General features: G+C 38.2%; 2 protein-coding genes across 4 annotated transcripts in view; one reads left to right on the forward strand and one right to left on the reverse strand.

The window, feature by feature from the left end:
* The window catches only part of FAM98B (family with sequence similarity 98 member B), a 33,425-nt gene extending 25,619 nt beyond the window's left edge, over positions 1-7,806 (forward strand). The window contains exons 7-8 of the mRNA XM_065872490.1: positions 5,002-5,169; positions 7,471-7,806. Of these exons, the coding sequence (XP_065728562.1) occupies positions 5,002-5,169; positions 7,471-7,806 (504 nt within the window). The remainder of the gene's footprint in view (positions 1-5,001; positions 5,170-7,470) is intronic.
* Positions 7,807-13,180: 5,374 nt separating this feature from the next.
* RASGRP1 (RAS guanyl releasing protein 1) overlaps positions 13,181-24,953 on the reverse strand; it is an 85,081-nt gene continuing 73,308 nt past the window's right edge. Inside the window, exons 12-17 of one of the 3 annotated variants that reach the window (XM_065900203.1) lie at positions 24,714-24,823; positions 23,846-23,990; positions 23,078-23,114; positions 22,182-22,334; positions 20,963-21,348; positions 13,181-14,057 (exon numbers count right to left, since the gene is read on the reverse strand). In XM_065900203.1, the coding sequence (XP_065756275.1) occupies positions 13,923-14,057; positions 20,963-21,348; positions 22,182-22,334; positions 23,078-23,114; positions 23,846-23,990; positions 24,714-24,823 (966 nt within the window). In that variant the 3' untranslated portion in view covers positions 13,181-13,922. The remainder of the gene's footprint in view (positions 14,058-20,962; positions 21,349-22,181; positions 22,335-23,077; positions 23,115-23,845; positions 23,991-24,713; positions 24,824-24,953) is intronic. The other 2 variants (XM_065900208.1, XM_065900212.1) reach the window with 2 other exon arrangements.

Consider the following 24,953-nt stretch of genomic DNA (forward strand, 5'->3'; position numbering starts at 1 on the left):
TTTTTTTTTGTTTATCAACATTAGACTGTATTTTGCATTTATATAATAAAATATAGAAGACAATAAAAATAAGTGAGTATTGCTATAAGCAACAACAGAAATAAAACTCATGAGCAATATTCAGCAAAACAAGGCAGACATAAAATGATATACATCGTATGGTTTCTTTTTAAAAAATTCAAAACTGGGCAAAACAAATTTATGGTGAAGGTAGTAGTGATTATGGGAGCAGAAAGCAGGGGTCATGACCAGGAAATAGTATAAGGAAGGCTTCCGAGGTGCTGGGAAAGTTCTGTTTCTTGATCTGAGTAGTGGTTATACTAGTGGGAGTTCAGATAACTCACATAAGTCATAAGTTTGTAGTTAAACTTACAACTTACACACTTTTCTCTGTGTTATAACTTCTTAAGAAAGCTAAGACAAAAGCCTTATTTAGTTCATTAAGATCAGCAGTTGGCAAAGAATTACTGAATATTATTTTAGACACCTACAAAGTTCAAGGAAGTGTCTTAGGTGATCAAAGATTTCAAGTCCATTCCACTATCAAATATATATTTTTTTCTTATTAGTCATCTATTTTATACACATCAGTGTATACACGTCAATCCCAATCTCCCAGTTCATCACACCACTCCCGCCCCACACCACTTTCCCCCCTTGGTGTCCATATGTTTTTTCTCTGCTTCTCTGTCTCAATTTCTGCTCAGCAAACCGGATCATCTGTACCATTTTCTAGGTTCCACATATATGCGTTAATATACGATATTTGTTTTTCTCTTTCTGACTTCACTCTGTATGACAGTCTCTAGATCCATCCACGTTTCAACAAATGACCTAATTTCGTTCCTTTTTATGGCTGAGTAATATTTCATTGTATATATGTACCACATCTTCTTTATCCATTCATCTGTCGATGGGCATTTAGGTTGCTTCCATGAACTGGCTATTGTAAATAGTGCTGCAATGAACATTGGGGTGCATGTGTCTTTGAATCATGGTTTTCTCTGGCTATATGCCCAGGAGTGGGATTGCTGGGTCATGTGGTAATTCTGTTTTTAGTTTTTTGAGGAACCTCCATACTGTTCTCCATAGTGGCTGTATCAATTTACATTCCCACCAACAGTGCAAAAGGGTTCCCTTTTCTCCACACCCTCTCTAGCATTTGTTGTATGTAGATTTTTTGATGATGGCCATAAGAAGTGTGAGGTGATACCTCACTGTAGTTTTGATTTGCATTCTCTAATAATTAGTGATATTGAGCATCTTTTCATGTGCTTTTTAGCCATCTGTATGTCTTCTTTGGAGAAATGTCTATTTAGATCTTCTGCCCATTTGTTGATTGGGTTGTTTGTTTTTTTGATATTAGGCTGCATGAGCGGTTTGTATATTTTGGAGATTAGTCCCTTGTCAGTCACTTTGTTTGCAAATATTTTCTCCCATTCTGTGTGTTTTCTTTTAGTTTTGTTGATGATTTCCTTTGCTGTTCAAAAGCTTTTAAGTTTCATTAGGTCCCATTTGTTTTTATTTTCATTACTCTTGGAGGAGGATCAAAAAAGATCTTGCTGCAGTTTATGTCAGTGTTCTGCATATGTTTTCCTCTAAGAGTTTTATAGTATCTGGTCTTACATTTAAGTCTTTAATCCATTTTGAGTTTATTTTTGTGTATGGTGTTAGGGAATGTGCTAATTTCATTCTTTTACATGTAGCTGTCCAGTTTCCCCAGCACCTCTTATTGAAGAGACTGTCTTTTCTCCAGTATATAGTCTTGCCTCCTTTGTCGTAGATTAGGTGACCATGGGTATGTGAGTTTATCTCTGGGCTTTGTATACTGTTCCATTAATTTATATTTCTGTTTCTGTGCCAGTACCATACTGTTTTGATTACTGTAGCTTTTTAGTATAGTCTGAAGTCAGGGAGCCTGATTCCTCCAGCTCCGTTTTCCTTTCTCAAGATTGCCTTGGCTATTCAGGATCTTTTGTGTCTCCATACAAATTGTAACATTTTCTTGTTCTAATTCTGTGAAAAATGCTATTGATAATTTGATAGGGATTGCATCGAATCTGTGGATTACTTTGGGTAGTATAGTCATTTTGACAATATTGATTCTTCCAATCCAAGAACATGGTATATCTTTCCATCTGTTTGTGTCACCTTTGATTTCTTTCATCAATATCTTATAGTTTTCTGAGTACAGGTCTTTTGCCTCCTGAGTACAGGTATTTTATGCGATGGTAGATGGGATTGTTTCCCTAATTTCTCTTTCTGATCTTTAATTGTTAATATATAGGAATGCAAGAAATATCTGTGTATTAATTTTATATCCTACAACTTTACCAAATTCATTGATGATCTCTAGTAGTTTTCTGGTAGCATCTTTAGGATTTTCTATGTATAGTATCATGTCATCTGCAAACAGTGATAGTTTTACTTCTTTTCCTATTTGGATTCCTTTTATTTCTTTTTCTTCTCTGATTGCCATGGCTAGGACTTTTAAATCTGTGTTGAATAAAAGTGGAGACAGTGAACATCCTTGTCTTGTTCTTGATATTAGAGGAAATGCTTTCAGTTTTTCACTATTGAGAATGATGTTTGCTGTGGGTTTGTTGTATATGGCCTTTACTACTATGTTGAGATATGCTTCCTCTGTGTCCACTTTCTGGAGAGTTTGTATCATAGATGGGTGTTGATTTTTGTCAGAAGCTTTTTCTGCATCTATTGAGATGGTCATATGTTTTTATTCTTCAGTTTGTTAATGTCATGTATCACATTGATTGATTTATGTATGTTGAAGAATCCTTATATCCCTGGGATAAATCCCACTTGATCATGGTGTATGATTGTTTTAATGTGTTGTTGCATTTTGTTTACTAGTATTTTGTTGAGGATTTTTGCATCTATATTCATCAGTGATATTGGCCTGTAATTTTCTTTTTTTGTGATATCTTTGTCTGGTTTTGGTATCAGGGTGATGGTGGCCTTGTAGAATGAGCTTGGGGGTTGTTACTTTCTCTGCAAGTTTGAGAAGGATAGGTGTTAACCCTTCTCTAAATGTTTGACAGAATTCGCCTGTGAAGCTGTCTGGTCCTGGACTTTTGTTTGTTGGAAGTTTTAAAATCACTGTTTTAATTTCAGTACTTGTGATTGATGTGTTCATATTTTCTATTTCTTCCTGGTTCAGTCGTGGAAGCTTGTATCTTTTTGAGAATTTGTCCATTTCTTCTAGGTTGTCCATTTTATTGGCATATAGTTGCTTGTAGTTAAACAACGAACTCTTTATTATATTTGGAATCCCCTTAGTTATATGTTGATTATTATTATTATTTTACAAATAGACAACGGTTCATTGCAGCACCATTTAAAAAATCTATTTCTTTTCTCATTGCTCTTTTTTTTAATGTTTTAATATTCTTTATTTTTAGAGCAGTTAAAGGTTCATAGCAATATTGAACAGAAGGTTTTGAGATTTCCATTTACCTCCTGCCCCCACACACACATAACCCGCCCATCATCATCCCCCATGAGAGTAGTAAATTTTTGCAGCTGATGAACCTACATTGATACATCATTATTATCCAAAGTCCCATAGTTTATATTAGGTTTCACTCTTGGTGCTGCACATTCTATGGTTTTGAAAAAATACACAAAGACATGTATCCACCATTATAGTATCATACAGAATATTTTCACTGCCAGAAAAATCTTCTCTGCTTTGCCTATTCTTCCCTCCCTCCGCACAACCCCTGGCAACCCATTTAATCTTTTTACTATCTCTATAGTTTTGCTTTTTCCAGAATGTCATATAGTTGAAGTCATACAGATTATTATTTTCAGATTAGCTTCTTTCACTTAATAATAGACATTTAAGTTTCCTTCATGCCTTTTTGTCTCACTGATCTTTGATGCCTCATCATTTATTGCATTCATGCATTTATGAGGCCCTGAATCTCAATTGCCTCTTTTGTTTCATCAATCTATTCCCCCTACCAGTTCCATTTAATTAGACTGAGGTACGATAGTATAGTGTTATCTATACAACCACTCTAAAAGGATGTTTTGAAGATTAAAGATACGATATTAGATGAAGAATAAATAGCTTGGCTCATTTAACAAGTAGTCAGTGAATGTTAACTCTTAAGGCAATGATGATTTAGATATCCCCTACCTCCCTGCCCACCACTCCCCCCCAAAAAAATATTCCAGTAGGACTGCAATAAATCTATAAGTTAATTTTGAGGGAAACCAACGATACTCAATGTCCCCATCCAGAAACTTGGTATTTCTGTTTATTCAAGTTTTACTTCTGTTTTTGTAGATTTACTAATGTTTTCTTCTTAAAGGTTCTGTGTGTGTTTTTGGTACAGCTATTTTTAGGTATTTTGCTTTTTGTTAATATGAATGGGATTTTTTTTCGTTACTTTTTAAATGAGTTGTTATTGGTAGTTATATAGTCTTTTAGCATCTGTTGGGCTTTTTTTTTCTCATTCTACTTACAGATTATCAGATATTTGAATGTTTTGCTCTTCTCTGTTTCTTTGCTTGTGTTATTATCTCCTTTTTTTCTTTCTGAAGATTATGATTGCCATTGCCCTTTTTTAAAATTAATTAATTAATTTGGCTGCATTGGGTCTTAGTTGTGGCACACGGGATCTTTGCAGCATGCAGGATCTTTAGTTGCGGCATGCAGGATCTTCGTTATAGTACGTGGGATCTTTAGTTGTGGCATGCAGGATCTTTAGTGTGGCATGCAGGATCTTTTGTTATTGCGTGTGGACTTCTCAGTTGCAGCGCACGGGCTCTAGAGCACGTGGGCTGAGTAGTTGGGGTACGCAGGCTGAGTTGCCCCACGGCATGTGGGATCTTAGTTCCCTGACCAGGGATGGAACCCACATCCCCTGCATTGGAAGGTGGAGTCTTAACCACTGGACCACCAGGGAAGTCCCACCATTGCTCTTTCATTGAAATGTTCTTTGGTTCCTTTTTTCCCTGAATTTTGTCATTTAGATAAAAACAGATGACATAGCAAGAATTTACCAGCCTAAGCGTTACGCTTTGTCACCCAAGACAACAATAACCTTGGCACATCTACTTGCTGCCCGTGAAGATCTATCCAAGATCATCAGGACAAGTAGTGGCTCCAGCCGGGAGAAGACCACATGTGCCATTAATAAGGTTGGTTTTTCTTTCAGTAACAGTGGATAATGAATTTATAATATCCTTGTTTGATGTTTTTACAGATTTAATCCATTTTTCTTTTAATCCTAGTGAACTCCTAGAAAAGAGAGTGGTGGAGGGGCTTCAGTCAATTTAGGCTTAGTAATGTTTTCTGTGTGCATGTTTGTTTGAATTTCTGTATTCATAAATTAAACCACAGTTTTATCTGAATTAGAGGAATTAAGAATTATTTTTATGAATAGCATTAGCAAGAATTATTTGCCTTCTTTCCAATAATGTAATCATTTTTTGTCAGTAAAAATCTGTAGGAGTCATTTCGGGTACTCACATATTCCTTAGATCCTTGGTGTAGAGGGAGGAGTCCATGCTTTGGGTTCACATCCTAGCTCCATCATTTACTTAGAGCAGTCACCTTGGGCAAGTTGCGGAATCTCTTGGAGGTTCCATTTCCTGATTCAGAGTATAGATCCATTGCTCTGACAGTAGTCTTAAATAAGCTCAAAGTCTGAATTTTTTACTTTACGACAGCAGCATTAACAATAAACTAATTTAGAATGTTTATATTAGCTTGATTAGCATATACTTACTCTTTATTTAGATAGATCACTCTATGACAAACTACTACAAAAGAGCAAGAAATCAGAAGTAAGGGATTTGGGTAATTTTAAAACATCGTTTCTCAGTCAATGCAGTGAGAAAGGTATCCTGTATCAAGGGATGGCTGTATGTAAAGTCAGTTTGGTAATTATTGCTAAGTTAGGCACCAGTGTTTGGGCCCTCCTGCTTCCATTTAAGACCAACCTCCTCTCTTCTTAAAGTGTTCTGTCTTTAAATATGTTACTTAATGTCTTGCATCAGGTTATAAGCTAGTCTTGATGGATCAAGAGTTCTATTTCTTTAAGTGACATTGCCCATCTCTTTTCTGAGTTTGTAATTTATAGTCTAGTTATTTGAGGGCAATCTTATTATGAGATCTTGGAACAGAGTCCCTGTATATCCACCCACATAGCATGTTTGGTGGAGAGACCAATGAAGATAACAACCAAGAAAAAAGCTACTGATATTTTTTGGATTTGGTAATTAGGATGTTATTGCTGACTTTTAAAAGAATGTTTGCTTCTTCGAACCTCGTACCACAGTGAGGATGTTGTCTGAGATTTTGTCTTTCATTTATGACATAAAGTAGTAAACCATGATTTTGATTAGAGAATCAAAGGAAGTAGAACACAACTGATTCATAGATCATTTTGGTTGAGGCACTTCTGGTTTACCTTCTTTCCTGAAAGAGACTAGCAGGAAGCTATTTGCTTCCTGTTGGTCTCTGTACATGGGCATATAAAGTAGTTCCTTTCTACAGAAAGTTGGGGACTTAAAGCAAACTCTTCCTTGGTTTATCCTTCAAAGCATTATAAAGCATGGTTAAGGAAGTGTATCAAGTCTCCCTTTTCTCTATAATATAGTAACTAGTATCATTGAAAGTTAGTGAGCTTAATTTCTCATAAAAAAGGAATAGTTCGGGCTTCCCTGGTGGCGCAGTGGTTGAGAGTCCCCCTGCCGATGCAGGGGACACGGGTTCGTGCCCCGGTCCGGGAAGATCCCACATGCCGTGGAGCGGCTGGGCCCGTGAGCCATAGCCACTGAGCCTGCGCATCCGGAGCCTGTGCTCCGCAATGGGAGAGGCCACAGCAGTGAGAGGCCCGTGTACCGCAAAAAAAAAAAAAAAAAAAAAAGGAATAGTTCGTTGAAAATCCTTGTATCTCTTTACAGTGATAATCTTGGATTATAGCCATTATGTTCATCTCTGACTGCATTATACCCACATGTTATCATATATACTTCATACTCTGTTGAAATAAAATGTGCTCAGAAATAGTCTTTTATTGGATAATCTATTACCAAACCAATGGCAATAGAAAGTCCAGAGTTGTTGCATAAACGGATATGAAGTCAATTAATGTAAGGTATGTATTTTATGTATATTGTAAATGTTTTGCTAAAAAAATTTCTTAGTGTGATGGGTACTACATTTGTTATAAAATTTGCTAAACAAATTTAAACAAGTCCTTAAGTTTCAGAAATATTCCCCCACATTGCTTAAAAATAACAGCACATTGTGAGGAATTTGTCACACATCACATTTGTATTTTCAATATTAATTCATACTGCTGTGTCTGATACTTTCATGTCCCTAAATACTTCTGTTTCATTAGAACAATAACTTCAATATTGCTTGTATCCTTTATGTAAATTTTAACTTTTAAAATATTGGAAACTGAAAGAAAATGTTTCTTTACACAGGTGCTGATGGGAAGGGTGCCTGACAGGGGAGGACGGCCGAATGAAATTGAACCACCACCCCCTGAAATGCCCCCTTGGCAAAAGAGACAAGAAGGCGGCGGAAGGGGTGGTTGGGGTGGTGGAGGTGGAGGTAGAGGAGGTGGTGGGAGTGGAAGAGGCGGTTGGGGAGGGGGAGGGGGGTGGGGTGGAGGTGGAGGAGGGGGTGGTAGAGGAGGAGGTTTCCAAGGCAGGGGAGATTATGGTGGAAGAGGGGGCTATGGAGGAAGAGGGGGCTATGGAGGAAGAGGTTATGGAGATCCATATGGAGGAGGTGGTGGTGGATATAGAAGATATTAAAAGCTACAGCATTTAGATAGCAGGCTTACTTAATAGATACATTAGGCATAGTGTTCTAAATAACTACTTGAATGTCATCTTTGAAGTAAACACCATGTTAGATTCCCTGATGATATCATTCTTGAATTGGGTTTAGTATGTAAAGAGCATTGTTTTATACTACTATTTGATCTCTTAGACAAAGTGATGATTTTTTCTGTATTCTGTGTACTCTTGAGCATGTTATGTCTTTTTAAAAAACAAAAAAATGAGCAAAAATTATTTTTAAAAGTGTAAATATATTATTACCATCAAACTTGGAAAATAGAAAGTATTTTATTGTCATGATTGAATTTAGATTGTTACCTGTATTTTATTCAGGTCTGAAACATATAAATGACCCCACTTGTAGTGGAAAGGAATATAGACTATTGCCTCATCTGTATTCCTGTGGCTGTGTTTTGTGTTTGTTAATCCTACTTTACAAAATAGGGAAAGGGACTGATTGATAGTTGTGTTCAAGAGGAAGATTTCTTGACTTTTTCTTTCTTTTATATGAGCAATTCCTCTGGCCAGGTTTGTGTTAAAATTCCATTAATTGAAGCTGAAGTCTGGTTGTTGCTATGCATATTTATTTTCCAACTGGATTTGAAATCTATATGGTTTTGTTTGACAGCAGAATTAAAGACTGAGGTCAGAATTACTCTAAAGGGACAAAGACATGTACTAATTTTACATGGTGGTGTGAAAAATATTTCTGTAAATTGGTTTCTTCATCATTTGTGCCATCACTTTAGGTCTCCGAATATTAAAAGGCAGGCTGCACTGTGCTCCACAGGATTAGGACACTCATATCCAGTTTCAGTAGATCAGAGGTAGGGCCAGGGTATCCCGTGGTAATTCTGAGTCTCAGCTAGATTTGGGAAACAAAGGGTTGGGGAATGATTAAATGTGGTTTGGTGGTTGGAGCAGTCGAAGGCTTGGGAATCAGGAGTTGTGAATTCACATCATGGCACTAGTCCAGGGGTGCTGTGGGTTGAAATGGCCATAGCTCTCAAGGATTAATTTGTCCTCATTTGTCAAATAAGGAATGTGATACTTGTGCCTTCTCAGGTTGTTTTATAAAGACCTAAGTACAAGTCCAATTTGTTGAGAATTTATAAAGGCCTGTTGTGAATGGTTTAAGAGGTGGCCCAAGTAATGCATTTTTCTCTTAGTGTAGAGAGAGAAAAAGATAGTCACATAAATGTTTTCAACCCCACTTTAAAATCTGTAGGCTCCTGGTCAACTCTTATGCATAACAACTTTCTGTGGTCTAACCAACTCAACAGATAGAAGGCTGAGTACCTGTGGACAAATGGTATTTGATATTTGGCAGTGTTATTCTTGTTGTTGTTTTGTTTTACAGTAAACCCTGTGGAGAAATCTAAAATAACGTTAAACCTTCACATATTGTGTACACCGCAGTCTTGGCCATGTATTTTTCAAGCTAACCCTTCGAGGAAATTTGTTCAGGATAGGAAAACATAAATTTTTTGGTTATTCTTAAGCTTAGATTTTAAAAAAATTTTACATGTAATGAAGAGACTTAATTTCATTTGTGATAGTTGAAGAAAAGCCTTTCCATATTAGGAAACACTTTTATCAGTAGCTATGAACTCTGAAAAATAAATAATTTTTAAAAATATATATGCAAAGACCACTGGAGTAAAATATTTCAAAAAAGTTATTACTTAAACTGTTCATTTAAAACCTTTACATTTCTGCTACATATCAGCTTTAGTTGCTGATACAGGATGGGTTTACAACTACTTTCAGCTTCATTTATTACTAAAGGTTTATGGCTAATAATGGTAGAAACATTAGTTTATTAATTTCTGTAAGATTTCTTTGTACCTTCATAGGAGTGCTGTTGGGTTATCTGCTACTCACTGTAAATTTTATCCAAGTTTAGCACTTGCTCCTGGAACCTTGTTGGAGCCGGAACCACTCTTATTTACACATTCCTATAAACTTCACTTGAATGAAAAGCTGAGTGGTCTAGAACCTAATATCTTATTCTTTCCTGTGAGGTAGGATTTTCATGAAAATCTTCTCTCAGTAAAAATTTCTTTCATAGAAAAGTTTGCTAAGCAATAAGGCAATTTGGGGCCTTAATGTGAAAGGCCATAATGTGAAAATGCTTTTTTTTTTTTTTTTTTTTTTTTGCGGTACGCGGGCCTCTCACTGTTGTGGCCTCTCCCGTTGTGGAGCACAGGCTCCGGACGCGCAGACTCAGTGGCCAAGGCCCACGGGCCCAGCCGCTCCGCGGCATGTGGGATCTTCCCGGACCGGGGCACAAACCCATGTCCCCTGCATCGGCAGGCGTACTCTCAACCACTGCGCCACCAGGGAAGCCCTGAAAATGCTTTTATAAATTGAATGCAATACAAATGCAGAGTATGATGAATGGCACTTCACTGCTTCCTAAAATCTAACACCTTCTTCTGTGCCACCTCTTCATCATTCTTTTTTGCCTAGTTCTTAATTTTATTTTTTCCTACTACCTCATTTTCCCTCCCCTTTTTTCTTCTCCCTGCCTTGGTCTATCCTGTGGTATCTAATAGCACCTATAGACATGATCTTACTGGGAGTTTCTGGATTAAAGAAGTAACTGACCTCTTACCTGGATTTGTCCATCCATACATAATTACCACAACATTACACATAAGCTCTCGGTAAAAGAAGAGATGAAGTATTTCCTTTTAACCTGTTCCCTTGTGTTCTGTAGATCAGGGAAATCTTGCCTCACTAAACAGAAAAAAAACATTTTAAACCAAAAAACATTTAATTACCTTTATGTGTGTCAAAAGAAGGTATGATAACTCCCAAAATATTTGTGATGGAGAATGTTCTGAGGAATGATACAATCTATACCTTGTAAGGGGCACAGGGTAGAGAGATTTGGAGTGGGAATTGTGGGTGGAGGAGAGGGTAGGTAGTTTAATCTCTCTTCTAGGGCCAAGTTGTCAGTGTGACTTCATTGTTTTTATGAAGGACTATGAAATGCCAAAATGATAAATATACCACATCCAAGTGTACCAGAATACATTCCACCATGGAATTTGAGTGATTGGAATATGTCCCTGTTCTCCCCTCCCCCCACCCCCCTTCATTGGTCTAGTTAAACAAAAGTTGGCTGATCATTAAGGAAAAATCACAGCTATCTCTAATCACTCTAGATAATCGTGAGCATAAATGAATTGCTCTGGGTGATCTGTCCACTAGATTGAACCATCCTCTACCAATTCCATCCATAGTTTCAAAGCTTCTCTTCTTTACTTGTTTTCTTAGATAGAACTGGAATTAAAGCTGAAAGCCACAGGAATGACAACCTCAGATTTGTCTCCTTCAGTGTTAAGTATTTTTAGATATAATATTTGGGGATCACTGTAAGTCATTATGCAATAAGATGGGAAAAGGTTGAATATTTCTATGTGTTACTACTTCATGTTATAGAAAGATTTAGAAAAATGTATACTGAGTAATTAGTTGCTTTGCTTTTCCTTTCAGGAAGACTCAGTTTGGTTTGGTTAACAGAAGTAGGGAGTGGTCTCAGCTGTCGATTATAGTAAAAATTCAGGTGAGGCTTCTATATGTTCATGAACTAGAAGAAACACAGGACATCTATGCCGTAGGGATCCTAATGTCTTTTATCATACAAATATTACACAAAGAAAACTTACATTAGGTATCAAAAAAAACCCACCTTTACAATCTGTACATTTGTTTTTTCCTTGCAGTTCTTTTACATTATACATCTTTAAACAGAAATTCACATTTGGCCAGTAAAACAGCAAATCAATTACCAAAGAAAATAAGAAATGACACTGTTGTTAACAAGATTTGTCCTTGTTTCAGCAGATATATATATGCCCAAACTTATTTCAAGTTGATACAAGACACAAATTTGTATCCTAGGCTTGACGAACAAAAAGTTTTTCATATTATTTCTGTAGATTTCGTTAATCCCATGTAGTTCAGAGCAAATAATATTAATTTATACACTATACTTATTTGGCCCTTGCTGGACTGTAAAGACTTGTGGTGAAACTACTGCTTCCGATCCATTTCAGTGATAAATTCTGGAATGCTTGAGACTTTCTAGCCATGTTAATTTGACTAATTAAGGAGACTCTGACCTTTTGAATTCCTCTAGATCACAAATTATTTACATAGAAACTAACCTGGGCTCTGTATTTTGCATCCTGGGTAAGAAGAATGAAAAAAATTTAATTGTGTTTCATAACTATGCTTAAAGAAATTGCATTGTACCGTCTTTGGTCAGAGGAAAAGAATAGGTGAAGAATGTGAATTTTAAGGATGATTATAAACTCATGTTTGTTCCACATAAGGTAAGTAAGTAGCAAAGTACTTCTTATAGGATTATATACCAAGTGGTGGACCTAAGCAGCCCTGCCATGGGGATTTCTGAGTTTGGATTTAGAAAAAGGTAGATTTGTGTGTAAAGTGATTCCTTAAAACACTAACTGAAAGCTAGTCACTAGCTTTTTCACTAAAGCTCAGTTCAGTACAAGGAGGTATGCAAATGGGAACTGGTCTTTCATCAAAGAAACTTCTTAAATGATATGAATTCTCCAAGGAAGCTTATACTATATATATAATTTGTTTCTGATTAAGACTTGGTGTTGTTGGCTTTAGGTTTGGAACTTTTGGTTGCTGAGATTATATGCTTGGCATTTGGTCAACTTGTGTATGAACTTTAAGTCAGCTTGGTGTCAGGCTTTCCAAGCATGGAAGGTAAGTTCTCCCCACCAAAAGAAAATGATCATATGAATTTTTTTTTAGAGAAATAAAGAGTCTGACAAAGAAGTTTGTGAATAGTTGCCCAGATAATTAAATGAGCCCATTTATCATTAACCTTCATTAACAGAAGACTCACAGGACTCTTGTGATTTTGCCAAACAGTACAATTTACATTCTGAGCAATTTCTTGATCTTGTAACAAACTGAACTTCGTGAATTTGTGTACATGACCAAAAATCGTTTAACTCACATTTTACTAAGGAAGAAACAGAATTCCAAGCCACATGCATGACTGATGTTGTATATACATAATATGTACATATGTACATGCTGTCAGCTGTTATTGAAGCCTCTGATCCAATTAGCTTACTTCTAAATAGTATTAATAGTGAAGACAGTACAAGCACAAATTCAGTTCAGAAACTTGAAGAAAAAAAAAAATAGGATGGCATGTGAGAGTTAAACATTTTTAAAAAGCCATAAATTCTTCATTCTATCCAGTGTAGATTATATGAGGGACAAACATCATGTTTGCGTTATGTTTGTTTTAGCTAATTAGCCAGCCATGTGTGAGGTGCTAATAGCCACATTTCCAGGTACTTAACTTGGCTACTTCTTTTATGACTCAGACTAAAACTATGAGTTGACCTGTAATTGGATGATGTCATGTTGTTTAATAGTCCCTTCCTGCTCTCCCCAAATTTATGGCTACATCTCTAGAAGTTCTCTTCTAGGTAGATATCCTCATGTGTGTAAGAACGTAGTGAGGAAGAAGGGGAAAAGGCAAATTGATTAGATCTGAGGTAGTGAAGTGGGAACCAGATTTGTAAAGAATGCTGAAATATAGAGGAAGCGATTCTACTTTTGGAATGTGAGTATTTTTCCACTATAAGCAAGCTTTGGATGGAACAAAATAAATGCCTCAGGAAAAAACGGGAAGGAAACAAATTCATTTTCCAGGGATTTTAGTTCTCAGGAAGAAGCAGCTGGGCAGGCCACATAGAAGCTATCTTGTCAGAAAGCTATATTCATGTTTTTTATCATGCTTTTGATATTAGTCGGGGTGGGGGGGTGGGGGGGGCGGAATTCTGGTATGAATGGCAAATACTTTGCATTCTTCAGCTTTCCTCCCTTTGATTCAACTGGCTGGAAGAGAAAACCATACCGCACAGTTGGAATCTTTTAAGTAACAAAAGAGTAACCAGCTTTCCTTCTTTAAAGTACCCTTTTGAAAGCCAGTCAGTCTAAGGTTTCCCAGGTCTTTGTGTTAAGAGGTTTAGGAAATGAGATCTCTGATACACTCTGCAGTTTGTGCTGCTTGAGTTTCTGGGCTAAGAACAGTCACCCTGCTCCATCTGAGCCAAGACATGATTGCTTCTTGCAAGCTGGAGGGTTTCTATCTTCTTCTGTGCATATTTCAGTTGGATCTTTAGAGCATTATTATCTGCTTTCAGGGTGTTTATTTCCTTAAAAAAAAAAAAAATGAGGTATGTTAATAAAGCAGCAATGAATGGCAAATCAGTTACAGTACTGGGAGTACTACACTTGATTGGCATCTATTCAGTGTGGCTGAGAATTCAAAAGTGTTTTCAAGGCACGTATTTTGCCCTGAATAAAAAATAACACATTAACTATCAAATGAGCATGTGTAAACAACAATTCGTTTTGTTACATCAAAGATAGAGTAGCTAGCAGGCAGAATAAACCATTCCTGGGCAATAGATGAATAATGAGAAAATCTTTGAATGTTGTGTAACAGACCTAAACTTGGCAGCAATAGTCTTGGTCAGGTCTGAGGTATGAAAGCAGTGACTTGGAATTCTATAATATGTGGTATTATAGTTCACATGCAAGATTACATATATAATCGTATTACATATTTTCTCCTCCAAGTCATTGAAAACTAACAGACTCTTGAGAAAGATAAGAATTTTATCCCATCCCTGTAAACTGGGATTTATTTAATTTGCAGTGACTTAGTTATAGAGGCAGCTGTTGATTTCCAGTGTTGCAAGTGGCAGAATTTCATTCTTTGTTTATGGCTGAGTAATATTCCATTGCATGTATGTATATGCATATATATATACATACATCTTTATCAATTCATCTGTTGATGGACACTTAAGTTGCTTCTATATCTATATCTATACGTCTTCTTTATCAATTCATCTGTTGATGGACACTTAAGTTGCTTCTATGTCTTATCTATATCTTAAGTTGCTTCTATATCTATATCTTATAGTTGCTTCTATATCTTGGCTATTGTAAATAAGAACATTGGGGTGTGTGTATCTTTTTGAATTAAGTGTTTTCATTTTCTTTGGATATATACCCAGGAGTGGAACTGCCGGATCATATAGTAGTTTTTTTCAGTCTTTTGAGAAATCTCCATAGTGTTTTCCATATTGGCTGCACCAATTTTCATTCCCCCCAGCAGTGCACGAGGGTTCCCTTGTTATCTTGTGTTCTTGATGATAGCCATCCTAATAGGTGTGAGATGATATCTCATTGTGGTTTTGAATTGCACTTCTCTGATGATGGGTGATGTGGAGCATCTTTTCATTACCTGTCGGCCATTTCTATGTTTCCTTTGGGAAAAAAGTCTATATAGTTCTTCTGTTTCGTAATCAGATTCTGTTGTTATTGAGTTGTATGAGTTCTTTACATATTTTAAATAACTCCTTACCAGATATATCATTTGCAAATATCTTCCCCCATTCAGTTGATTGCCTTTTCATTTTGTTGATGGTTTCCTTGCTGTGCAAAAGCTTTTTAGTTAATGTAGTCCCATTTGATGATTTTTTGCTTTTGGTGTCGTATCCAAAAATTTATTGCCAAAGACCAGTGACAAGGAGCTTCTTCCTTCGTTTTTCTCAAGGAGTTTCATAGTATCAGGCCTCATGTTTACCTCTTTGATCCATTTTGAGTGAATTTTTATCAGTTGTGTAAGATGGGGGTCGAATTTCGTTGCTCTGCATGTGCTTATCCAGTTTTCCCAACAGCATTTGTGAAGAGACTTTCCTTTCTGCTTGGGTGCTCTGGGCTCCCTTGTTGAATATATTAGCTGACTGTATATGCAGGGGTTTAATTCTGGGCTCTTTTCTGTTCCATTGGTTTATGTGTCTGTTTTTATGCCAGTACCATACTGTTTTTATTACTGTAGCTTTGTAGTATAATTTGAAATTAAGTGTGGTACCTCCAGCTTTGTGCTCTTGCATCAGGATTACTTTGGTTATTCAGGATCTTTTGTGGTTCCATATAAATTTTAGGACTTTTTTTTTCTATTTCTGTAAAGAATTCCATTGGTATTTTGATGAGGATTGCATTGAAGCTATAGATTTCTTTGGATAGTATGGATATTTTAAGTCTTTTAAAAAAATTTATTTTGTTGAAGTCTAGTTGATTTACAATGTTGTGTTAGTTTCTGCTATACAGCAAAGTAATTCAGTTATACACATATACATATTCTTTTTTCATATTCTTTTCCATTATGGTTTATCACAGGATATTGAATATAGTTCTCTGTGCTATACAGTAAGACCTTGTTGTTTATCCATTCTGTATGTTAATAGTTTGCATCTGCTAATCCCAAATTCCCAATCGACCCCTCCCCCACCCCCTCCCCCTTGGCAACCACAAGTCTGTTCTCTGTGTCTGTGAGTCTGTTTCTGTTTCATGGATAAGTTCATTTAGGTCATATTTTAGATTCCACATACGGTAAGTGATATCATACAGTATTTTTCTGACTGACTTCACTTAGTATGATAATCTCTGGGTCCATCCATGTTGCTGCATGTGGCATTATTTCATTCTTTTTTATGTCTGAGTATTGCAGTGTATATAAATATACCACTAAATCCATACTATATCTTTATCCATTCATCTGTTGATGGGCACTTAGGTTGCTTCTGTGTCTTGGCTGTTGTAAATAGTGCTGCTGTGAACAGTGGGGTTCATGTATCTTTTTGAATTATAGTTTTGTCCAGATATATGCCCAGGAATGGGATTGCTGGATCACATGGTAGTTCTACTTTTAGTTTTTTAAGGAACCTCCATACTGTTTTCCATAGTGGCTGTACCAATTTACATTCCCACCAACAGTGTAGGAGGGTTCCCTTTTCTCCACACCCTCTCCAGTGTTTATTATTTGTAGACTTTTTAATGATGGCCATTCTGACCAGTGTGAGGTGGTACCTCATTGTAGTTCTGATTTTCATTTCTCTAATAATTAGTGATGATGAGCATCTTTTCATGAGCCTTTTGGCCATCTGTATGTCTCCTTTGGAAGGAAAGAATTCAGGTCTTCTGCCAGACATTTTAGCAATCTTAATTCTTCTGATCCATGAACACAGGATGTCTTTCTGCAAAGTCTTGTAGTTTTCATTGTAGAAATCTTTCATTTCCTTGATTAAATTTATTCCTATTTTATTGTTTCTGATGCTGTTGTGAATGGGAAAGATTTCTTTTTCAGATGTTTTGTCCTTAGTGTATATACAAATGCAACTGATTCTATAAGTTGACTTTGTATACTGCAGTTTAACAGAAAATGTTTATTAGTTTCAACAGTTTTTTTTTTGCTTAATCTTCAGGTTTTTCTATAGACAGACTCATCATCTGCAAACAGTAACAGTTTTGCTACATCTTTCCTGATTTGGATGCTTTTTTACTTTCTTGTCTTGCCTAATCGCTGTAGCTGAGACTGTCAGTACTTTAGGTCATATTTTAGATTCCACATGTAAGTGATATTATATGGTATTTTTCTGACTGACTTCACTTAGTATGATAAACTCTAGGTCCCTCCATGTTGCTGCAAGTGGCATTATTTCACTCTTTTTTATGGCTGAGTAGTATTGCATTGTATATATATACCACTAAATCCATACCATATCTTTATCCGTTCATCTATTGATGGGCACTTAGTGGTGAGAGTGTTCTTGATCTTGGTGGAAAAGCTTTGAAATTTTCTCCATTGAGTATAATGTTAGCTGTGAGTTTGTCATATATGGCCCTTATTATGTTGAGGTATATCCAGTCTGAGCAGGGTTTTTATCATGAAATTTTGTCAGATGTTTTTCTGCATCTGTTGAGATGACCACATGATTTTTATCTTTCATTTTACTAATGTGATGATTACATTTATTGATTTGCCTATGTTGAACTGTCTTTGCATGCTAGGGATAAACCCTGCTTTTCATGGTGTATAAAATCTTTTTGATGTGTTCTTGAGTTCAGTATGCTAATATTTTGTTGAGAATTTTTGCATGTATAGTCATCAGTGATACTGGTCTGTAGTTTGGTTTTCTTGTAGTTTCCTTATCTGGCTTCAGTATCAGGGTAAAACTGCCCTCGCAGAATGAGTTTGCAAATATTCCCTCTATTTTTTGGAAGGTTTTAAGAAGGACTGGTGTTTAATTCTTTGAGTATTGGGTAGAATTTGCCAGTGAAGCCATCTGATCCTGGGGTTTTCTGTGTTGGGAGGATTTTGATTACTGATTCAAAGACTTTGTTTGTTATTGGTCTGTTCAGATTTTGTTTTTTTCTTGATACAGTTGTTTGGTTGTGTATTTCTGTAAACTTATTCATTTCTTCTAGGTTATCTAGTTTGTTGGCATATAATTACTCATAATAGTCTCTTATGGTCCTATGTATTTGTGTAGTAACACTTGTAATATCTCCTTTTGTCATTTTAATTTTACATATTTGAGCCTTCTCCCTCCCTTCCTTTCTTTCTCTCCCTCTCCCTCTCTTTCTGGCTGTGTCAGGTCTTAGTTGCAACACGCGGGATCTTCGTTGCGGCATGTGGGACCTTTCATTGCAGCGCATGGGCTCCAGAGCACGTGGGCTTAGTTGCCCCACGGCCTGTGGGAATCTTAGTTCCCCGACCAGGGATTGAACCTGCGTCCCGTGCATTGGAAGGCAGATTCTTTACCACTGGACCACCAGGGAAGTCCCTCTTTTTTCTTAGTGTGAATAAAGGTTTGTCCATTTTGTTTATCTATCTTTTGTCAGTGTACATGAAGCTTTGGTTTGCTGTGGCGCAACTGGCTGTTTTAGGGGCAGTTACTGTTAAATGATTATTCACAATCGATTTTATCTTTTTTGTCCTTTCTATTTTTTTTTCTGGTCTCTATTTTATTTATTTCCAGTCTGATAGCAGCAAGTTGACATGGGGCAGGCTCACCAACTCCCTTGGCTTCACAGGACCTCTCTGAGGTCCTGTGAAGCTATTCTCTTCTCTGAAGAACAGGTGGGTAGAAATCTACTGGGTGGTCTGGTGTAAGGTGTAGAGTCACTTTTGTTTGTTTATGAATGTCCAGTTTAGCTGTAAATAAAAGGAGAGAGAAAAAAGGAGCAACACATGCCACTGTGATGCTGATATTACTGGCCTTCAAGACTTTGATCAAGCTGATCAAAATATGGGGGGGTAATTTGGGATACATGAGTTGTTTCTCAACATAAGTTACCTAGATAGCTGTCTGGTAGCTACTGTGTAATATTGAGTATTTGCTATGTGCCAGGTACTGTGTTACATGATTAATAGAGGTGGATATAGTATCAGACTGGGGATTTGAACCCAAGAGGCTTTGCGTTTTCTTTTGTCCTGTGGTGGCTTAGAGGTATACACATACTTAAAATAATGTATAATATTTATTAATTATAATATGAATATTACATATTATTTTAAATACTCTAAAACATGCATAGTGAATTCTGGTCCTTAGGTCCCAATGATAAGGATAAAAGTAAAGAGGGTTTACCAGCTCTGGTATTACTGGTGTAGGAATGAATACTGGACCTAACTAACTCAGTCACCTGAAATCTTTCTACCACCCACTTCTTGCAGCAAATGTCAGGATCTGAAGCAAGCTGTAGAGCGCATGGACTATATTTTACAGAGGACCAAACAGGTCACAGAGTTATCTGGGGCTAGAAGCACAGATCTTTGTCCCCAAGACCGAAGTTCTTTCTACTCTATCACGTTCACTTTTCAAGGTTTCTTTCATTGTTCTTGAAAGTTGATTCTGGCTGCTTCTACCCCTAGAGAGGGCTTTGTGTCACCTGCATCGGAAGATGTTCTGATTGATTCTTAAAGCATGTCTTAAAATAGTCTGAGTGACTACTTTTAATCCAGAAAATCTGTTCTTTTCTCAAGCATTCCTCCTAATATTATGTTTTTGTTCTAGGCACCAAACCAGGAGTTTCATGTACATTATCTAACTTGTTTCTTCAATTCCTGGGGGTCTGACAGGGAAGGTGCAACACTGAGGAGGACCAGGTAGGGAATCCTGAGAACCTCTTGGGCAGTTTTACTATGTATGTAGTGTGTAGACTTATGTAAGGAATTCTAGCCAGCTAGATGTTGGTTTTGTGTTTGTACTGATCGATAGGCCTCCAAATGATGTTCTGGGGAAAAAACGCAGACAGGCCTTACCCTATCTTTGGTAAGAAACTACTGTCCCATGACAAGAGGTCTGTCTAAACCAGCTCTCACCCTGAGCTTTGTACTCTAAACAAAAAGAAGTAATTAGTGATGACCCTATGGAATTGAGTATTTGGACAACTGCCTGTTGTCCCCAGTTGTCCTAGCTCCTACTTTCTTTTTTTCTATTCTTAACCTTATTATTCCCCTTCTCATCAAACCTTGGCATCATATTCTTCTTGGTAAACCTTATTTTGTCTTTTCTGATACCTCCATTAGATAACTTATGATTAGGACATTGTGAGCCTAACAGATAAAAAGCAATTCTGCTACCACAACTGTTACCATTTACTACATTATATTGCTATAGATTATAATCAATGGTGCATTTTCCAACTACTGTTGATTTAGCTGTGTGTGTGTGTATGTTTGTATGTAAAATCAGCACACCCCCTGATGTGTTAGAGAAGAGTTCCCTCATTCTGTATTAAGAAGGAGGCTTTTTCTGCAGTGAGCTAAATACTCCCTTCCTTTTTTTTGCTAGCACGGTGATCACCTCCTTTTAGGAAGATGTCCAGGCAACCATGAAGGCCCCCAAAGACCTCTAGGGAGGGAGGATTTAGGCAACTTGCTTTTAAGTCTAGAAAAAGGGTGTGGTGTCACCACAGTAAGAAAGTGTTTTTTCTCAAGGAGCCTACTGTGAACAGAGGTTTGGGCCCTGGTACCAACACTTTGAGATTGTACCTTTATGGCAATAGGAGCCCTGTCTATCCTGTCCTAGTTACATAATGTGAACCAGGGCCCCCACTGGTTTCTTTGAGACAAAGCAGAATCCTTTTTTTTCCCCTTTATCTTTCTAATAATCAACCTGGTCTGAATCTTCAGTTTACATGTTCTTCCCTGGTTTAGCCCCACTTTTCTCAGAGTCTGAAAAAAAGGAAAAGAGGGTACCTGTTCCAGCTCTTGGTAGGTTGGGAGTCTGAGGTGACGGAGCTCCTCCTTTGATTTTATGAGGGATTCTTTATTCTCCCACTTGACAAAAGCCCGCTTTCTGACCAAGACTGGGCTGGGGCATGGAGATGTAGTGCTGGGAAGTACATACAGAGTATCCTGGGCCGTCTTCCTTGGGGAAGCTAGCACAAAGTGACTGGAAGGGCCCTCACTGCCAAGCCAAGACAGTGCTTCGGTCTGGGTGGCCTTGTGGGCAACAGTCCTCTTCAACCGAACAGAAATCTTCTGTGAGGACACTCCCATGAGCATGATGGTCCGATCCTTACTTTCCTCATTGTGTTCCACAGCCTCCCCATTAGGGAATGTGAAAGGTCCTTCCTCTGGTGCTGTAGGAAGGTATGTGACATGTTAGTACTTTGGCTCAGAAGAGCAGAGACTCAATATTGACACATTAGTTTCAAATGAGACTTTTCTTATTGGTACAGGAGTTCCATAGGCCCAAAGTGGACTCATTTTCAAGCAGGCAGTTTAGGGGGTAATGGGGCTGAAATCCAGGGGCCTTGCTGGCCAAGCTATGGCCGCTGGTGTCAGGCTGCATCCACCCTGAGGAAAGGCCATCCTTAAAGGCTCCTGTTCTGTTGCTTTTTTCTATTTGCTTGCTTTCTTTTGCTCCCCAAAAGGTAGCGCACCTAAGATTCCGTCCCAGGCTTTCTGTATGTCTAGGGTTTATATTTACCATTTAATAGATAACAGTGATAACCAGTAGTCGTTTTTTTCACTACAAGCAGACCTTGCCGAATAGCACTTCTACAGCAATTTTCATTTGTTGCCCATGATACACCTATGTTTAACCTACCTATTAGTCTACTTCCTGGCAGTCCTCCTCTTGTCACTATTGGGCAAAGCTCTGGGGACTGGGGAGAGATGGTCTGGAGAAGAGAAACCTCTAGGTGCAGCCCCTTTCCAGGCTTCACTCTGAGGCTGCAGACCTTCATGGTGCTCTCTGACACTTTTCTCCCAAGAAAGTCTGCATTGTGTGTGACAGAATTGTGGTGTCCACAGGTGAAGTGGAACTCTTAAAATACAGGGTGCATAATATACAGGCATGTTTGTGGTGGTTTTTATTACAAGTAGGAAGGATAAAGGTAGTCTTTCCTCCCCGAAAACCGTATTCTTCTACCTTCACTTCCCAAGATGAACATTCCCAGTGCTTGCTTACCATGGTGCAGATCTTTGGCTCCCAACGAGCAAAGGTTGGACGTTGGCCCCACAGAGGTGCTGTTCTCTGTGGGAGCTGTTGAGTTCTTGGCTCGCTTCTTGCACTCGAACACAACCAGGTCTTTGCATTGTTTGTGGCAGTTCATCCCGCAGTCTGTGGACAAGACACCCTGATCAGGAAGTCTTTCTTTCACTTTCTCCTCCAGGGTCTCAAAACCACATGCATGCAGTGCTCTCGTCACACATGCCTGTCCTGTCTTCTGGAGCTAGGACACTTAACACTTCTATTGAACTTAGCATTCTTCTCACTGGGTCAACCCTGGATCTCACAACCTTGTCACAGCCCTTATGAGTCTGGGAATCAGAAGTGGCATCCTGCTCTCCTAGACAGAAGTGGTGTTTTTCTTGGTCATCCTGCACATACTGCCTACTCTAAGGAGACCCTCTGGAGGCTCCCAGCTGTTAGGTCTTATTCTTTCTTCCTTGCAGTAAAAGGTCTTTTCTCCTTTACTCCTGAACTTTTCTAGTCATAAGGAAGGACAATTATCCTGGGATATCTACCGATGAAAGGAAAGCTGACAAGGGACTTTGGTAATCACTTATCTTTTGTTTCAGAAGTGATTCTGTGCCTGTCTTTGGGGACCCATGACCATATGAGAGCAAAATCTACCAGTCATCCCTATTTCCAGGGCAAACAAAACAAAGTGAGGCTCTTGTAATGAGCTGCATAACTAGTCACCCAGATTCCTCTCTTCTTTGTGATGGCAATCACTCTCAGGGGGTGCTCTAGGGAAGCCAGTTTGAAGATGAGGTTGTGAGGTGTGCTGAGAAGCTGTGGACTGAATGGACAACTACTATGGGTAGAGAGACAACACACTGGACAAAGCTGGGCCTTACCTTTACACCGATACCCTTGTTTGATCACTCCCCAGAGCTGTGGGACAAAGAAGAGACAGTTAGAATGCACCACAGGTCCTTCATCTACCTGGTAGGAGGCTAGACATCCATTCTTTGTTTTCCCTCATTCTACTCTACCTCAAGTGGGAAGGAAGCCTCATTTATCTCTCATGTGTCTTAATCCCTCCTGGCCTTAAACTGAAAACAGGAAAAGTTTGTGCTGATCAGAGGTAAATGTTCTCAAGAAGCTTACTACAGTGGACTTATGACCCAGGCCTGAAGTGGATGAATCACAGGACAAATAGGCTTCTTGAGACTCCAAACTAAAGAGCAAGTATACAGAATCCTGGGGTCACGAACTGAGTTTAGGAAGAAACTGTTGGTCGGGGTGGGACAGGGGAGGGGCAGAGCCCAAGTGACTTCTTAAAAGGCAGTTCCTTTTGAAGGGCTGAGGATGTCTCATATTTCTCTTTTCTAACAGCATATGGATATAATACTTTAAAAGTATATCCCAAATTCAACATTTCCTCACCATTTATCCCAGGCCTTTCTACCAGAGGAGAAAATAAATCAGGAAGAAATGGGAAAAGATGAGTGCAAGTAAAACCCATGCATTTGAGGACGAGGTTATTGTAGGTGTGTGTTTGCTTAGGCTCTAGGCAGGAAGAGTTGATAAAGCTGCATGAGGTCTGTACCTGGCTTAATCACTTTAAACTGTCTCATACCCCTCCCCACGTTCAACCCCAAAGCACTCTGAGAACAACTCACAAATCCAGCACAGTTGTCACAGAAAGTGGGCTTCAGGTAGGTTGTCTCTTGGAAGTTGTGAGGAAAGCCCAGGCCCAGCTTGGAGTAGATGGAGCTGGCCCTCATGAAGTAGGCAGTGATCTCTTCTCTGCTGATGAGACCTTCCCTGCCCACAAATGAGAGAGAAGGATGTGAGCGGGGCTGGGTAGCAAGGCAGCTTCTAGCCTTAGAAACTCACTCTCTTTGTATCCTTGAGGGGTAGTACAGTATGTATTACCTGACACTTACTTCCATGAGCCCTCCTTTTAATAAGGATGTCTGGGTAGCATGTGTAAGGAGGTGAGATGGCATTACTCATTTCCACAGAGTCACTCTTCGGCTAAACCAGGTTTTCCTAACTAATTTAACCACTATCCACAAGACTTGAAAAAGAAGTGATGGAAATGTGGGTATAGGGAAATATCTTACGCTGAGGTTTCTGACTTTAGACAGCACCTACTATATAACTGTAACCCACCAACCAAACATTTGGTTTCACACAGAGAACCAACTTCTTGAGAAAAGTAAATATGCAAAATATTAGTAAATATTAGTTGTTCCTCATAATCTGTAAGGACAAAGCAAGAAGGAAGACTAAACTTTTTCTTACTTACAGTTGACTAGACTATTCCTAAACTGGCAGAATTATGGAGTCTTTGCATTTAAAACATGCATTTTTCATGGTGAAGCCGGACAGGCATCTGCTTGATAATGGCTCTCTTAGCACAGAGATTCATTAAGTGACCACATCAGCAACACATCTGAGTTTATAAATTCTTCTAGTGACACACCCATAAAGCGTTCTTACCAACAGGTTCACAGCCACATATTCCCATACACAAACCCTCACCTGTCTTTGTCCATCACACAGAAGGAAAATGGAAAACTCGCAGCAATCTTTTCAAATTCTTCCTGGGAAATGTATCCATCCTGGTCATGATCATAGTTCTTGAATACAGACTGTGAAAAAGGAGTTTCTTTGGTGATTATGAAAGAGAAACCAATCATAGCCAAATGACAAAGGGGCCAGAACACCTCGGTCTGAGTGAGAGGAACAAGGAAACCTGCTCCTTAAGCTGCTGCTGAGATT

The sequence above is a fragment of the Phocoena phocoena genome, chromosome 2, assembly GCF_963924675.1.
Source record: "Phocoena phocoena chromosome 2, mPhoPho1.1, whole genome shotgun sequence".
Taxonomy (NCBI): Eukaryota; Metazoa; Chordata; class Mammalia; order Artiodactyla; family Phocoenidae; genus Phocoena; species Phocoena phocoena.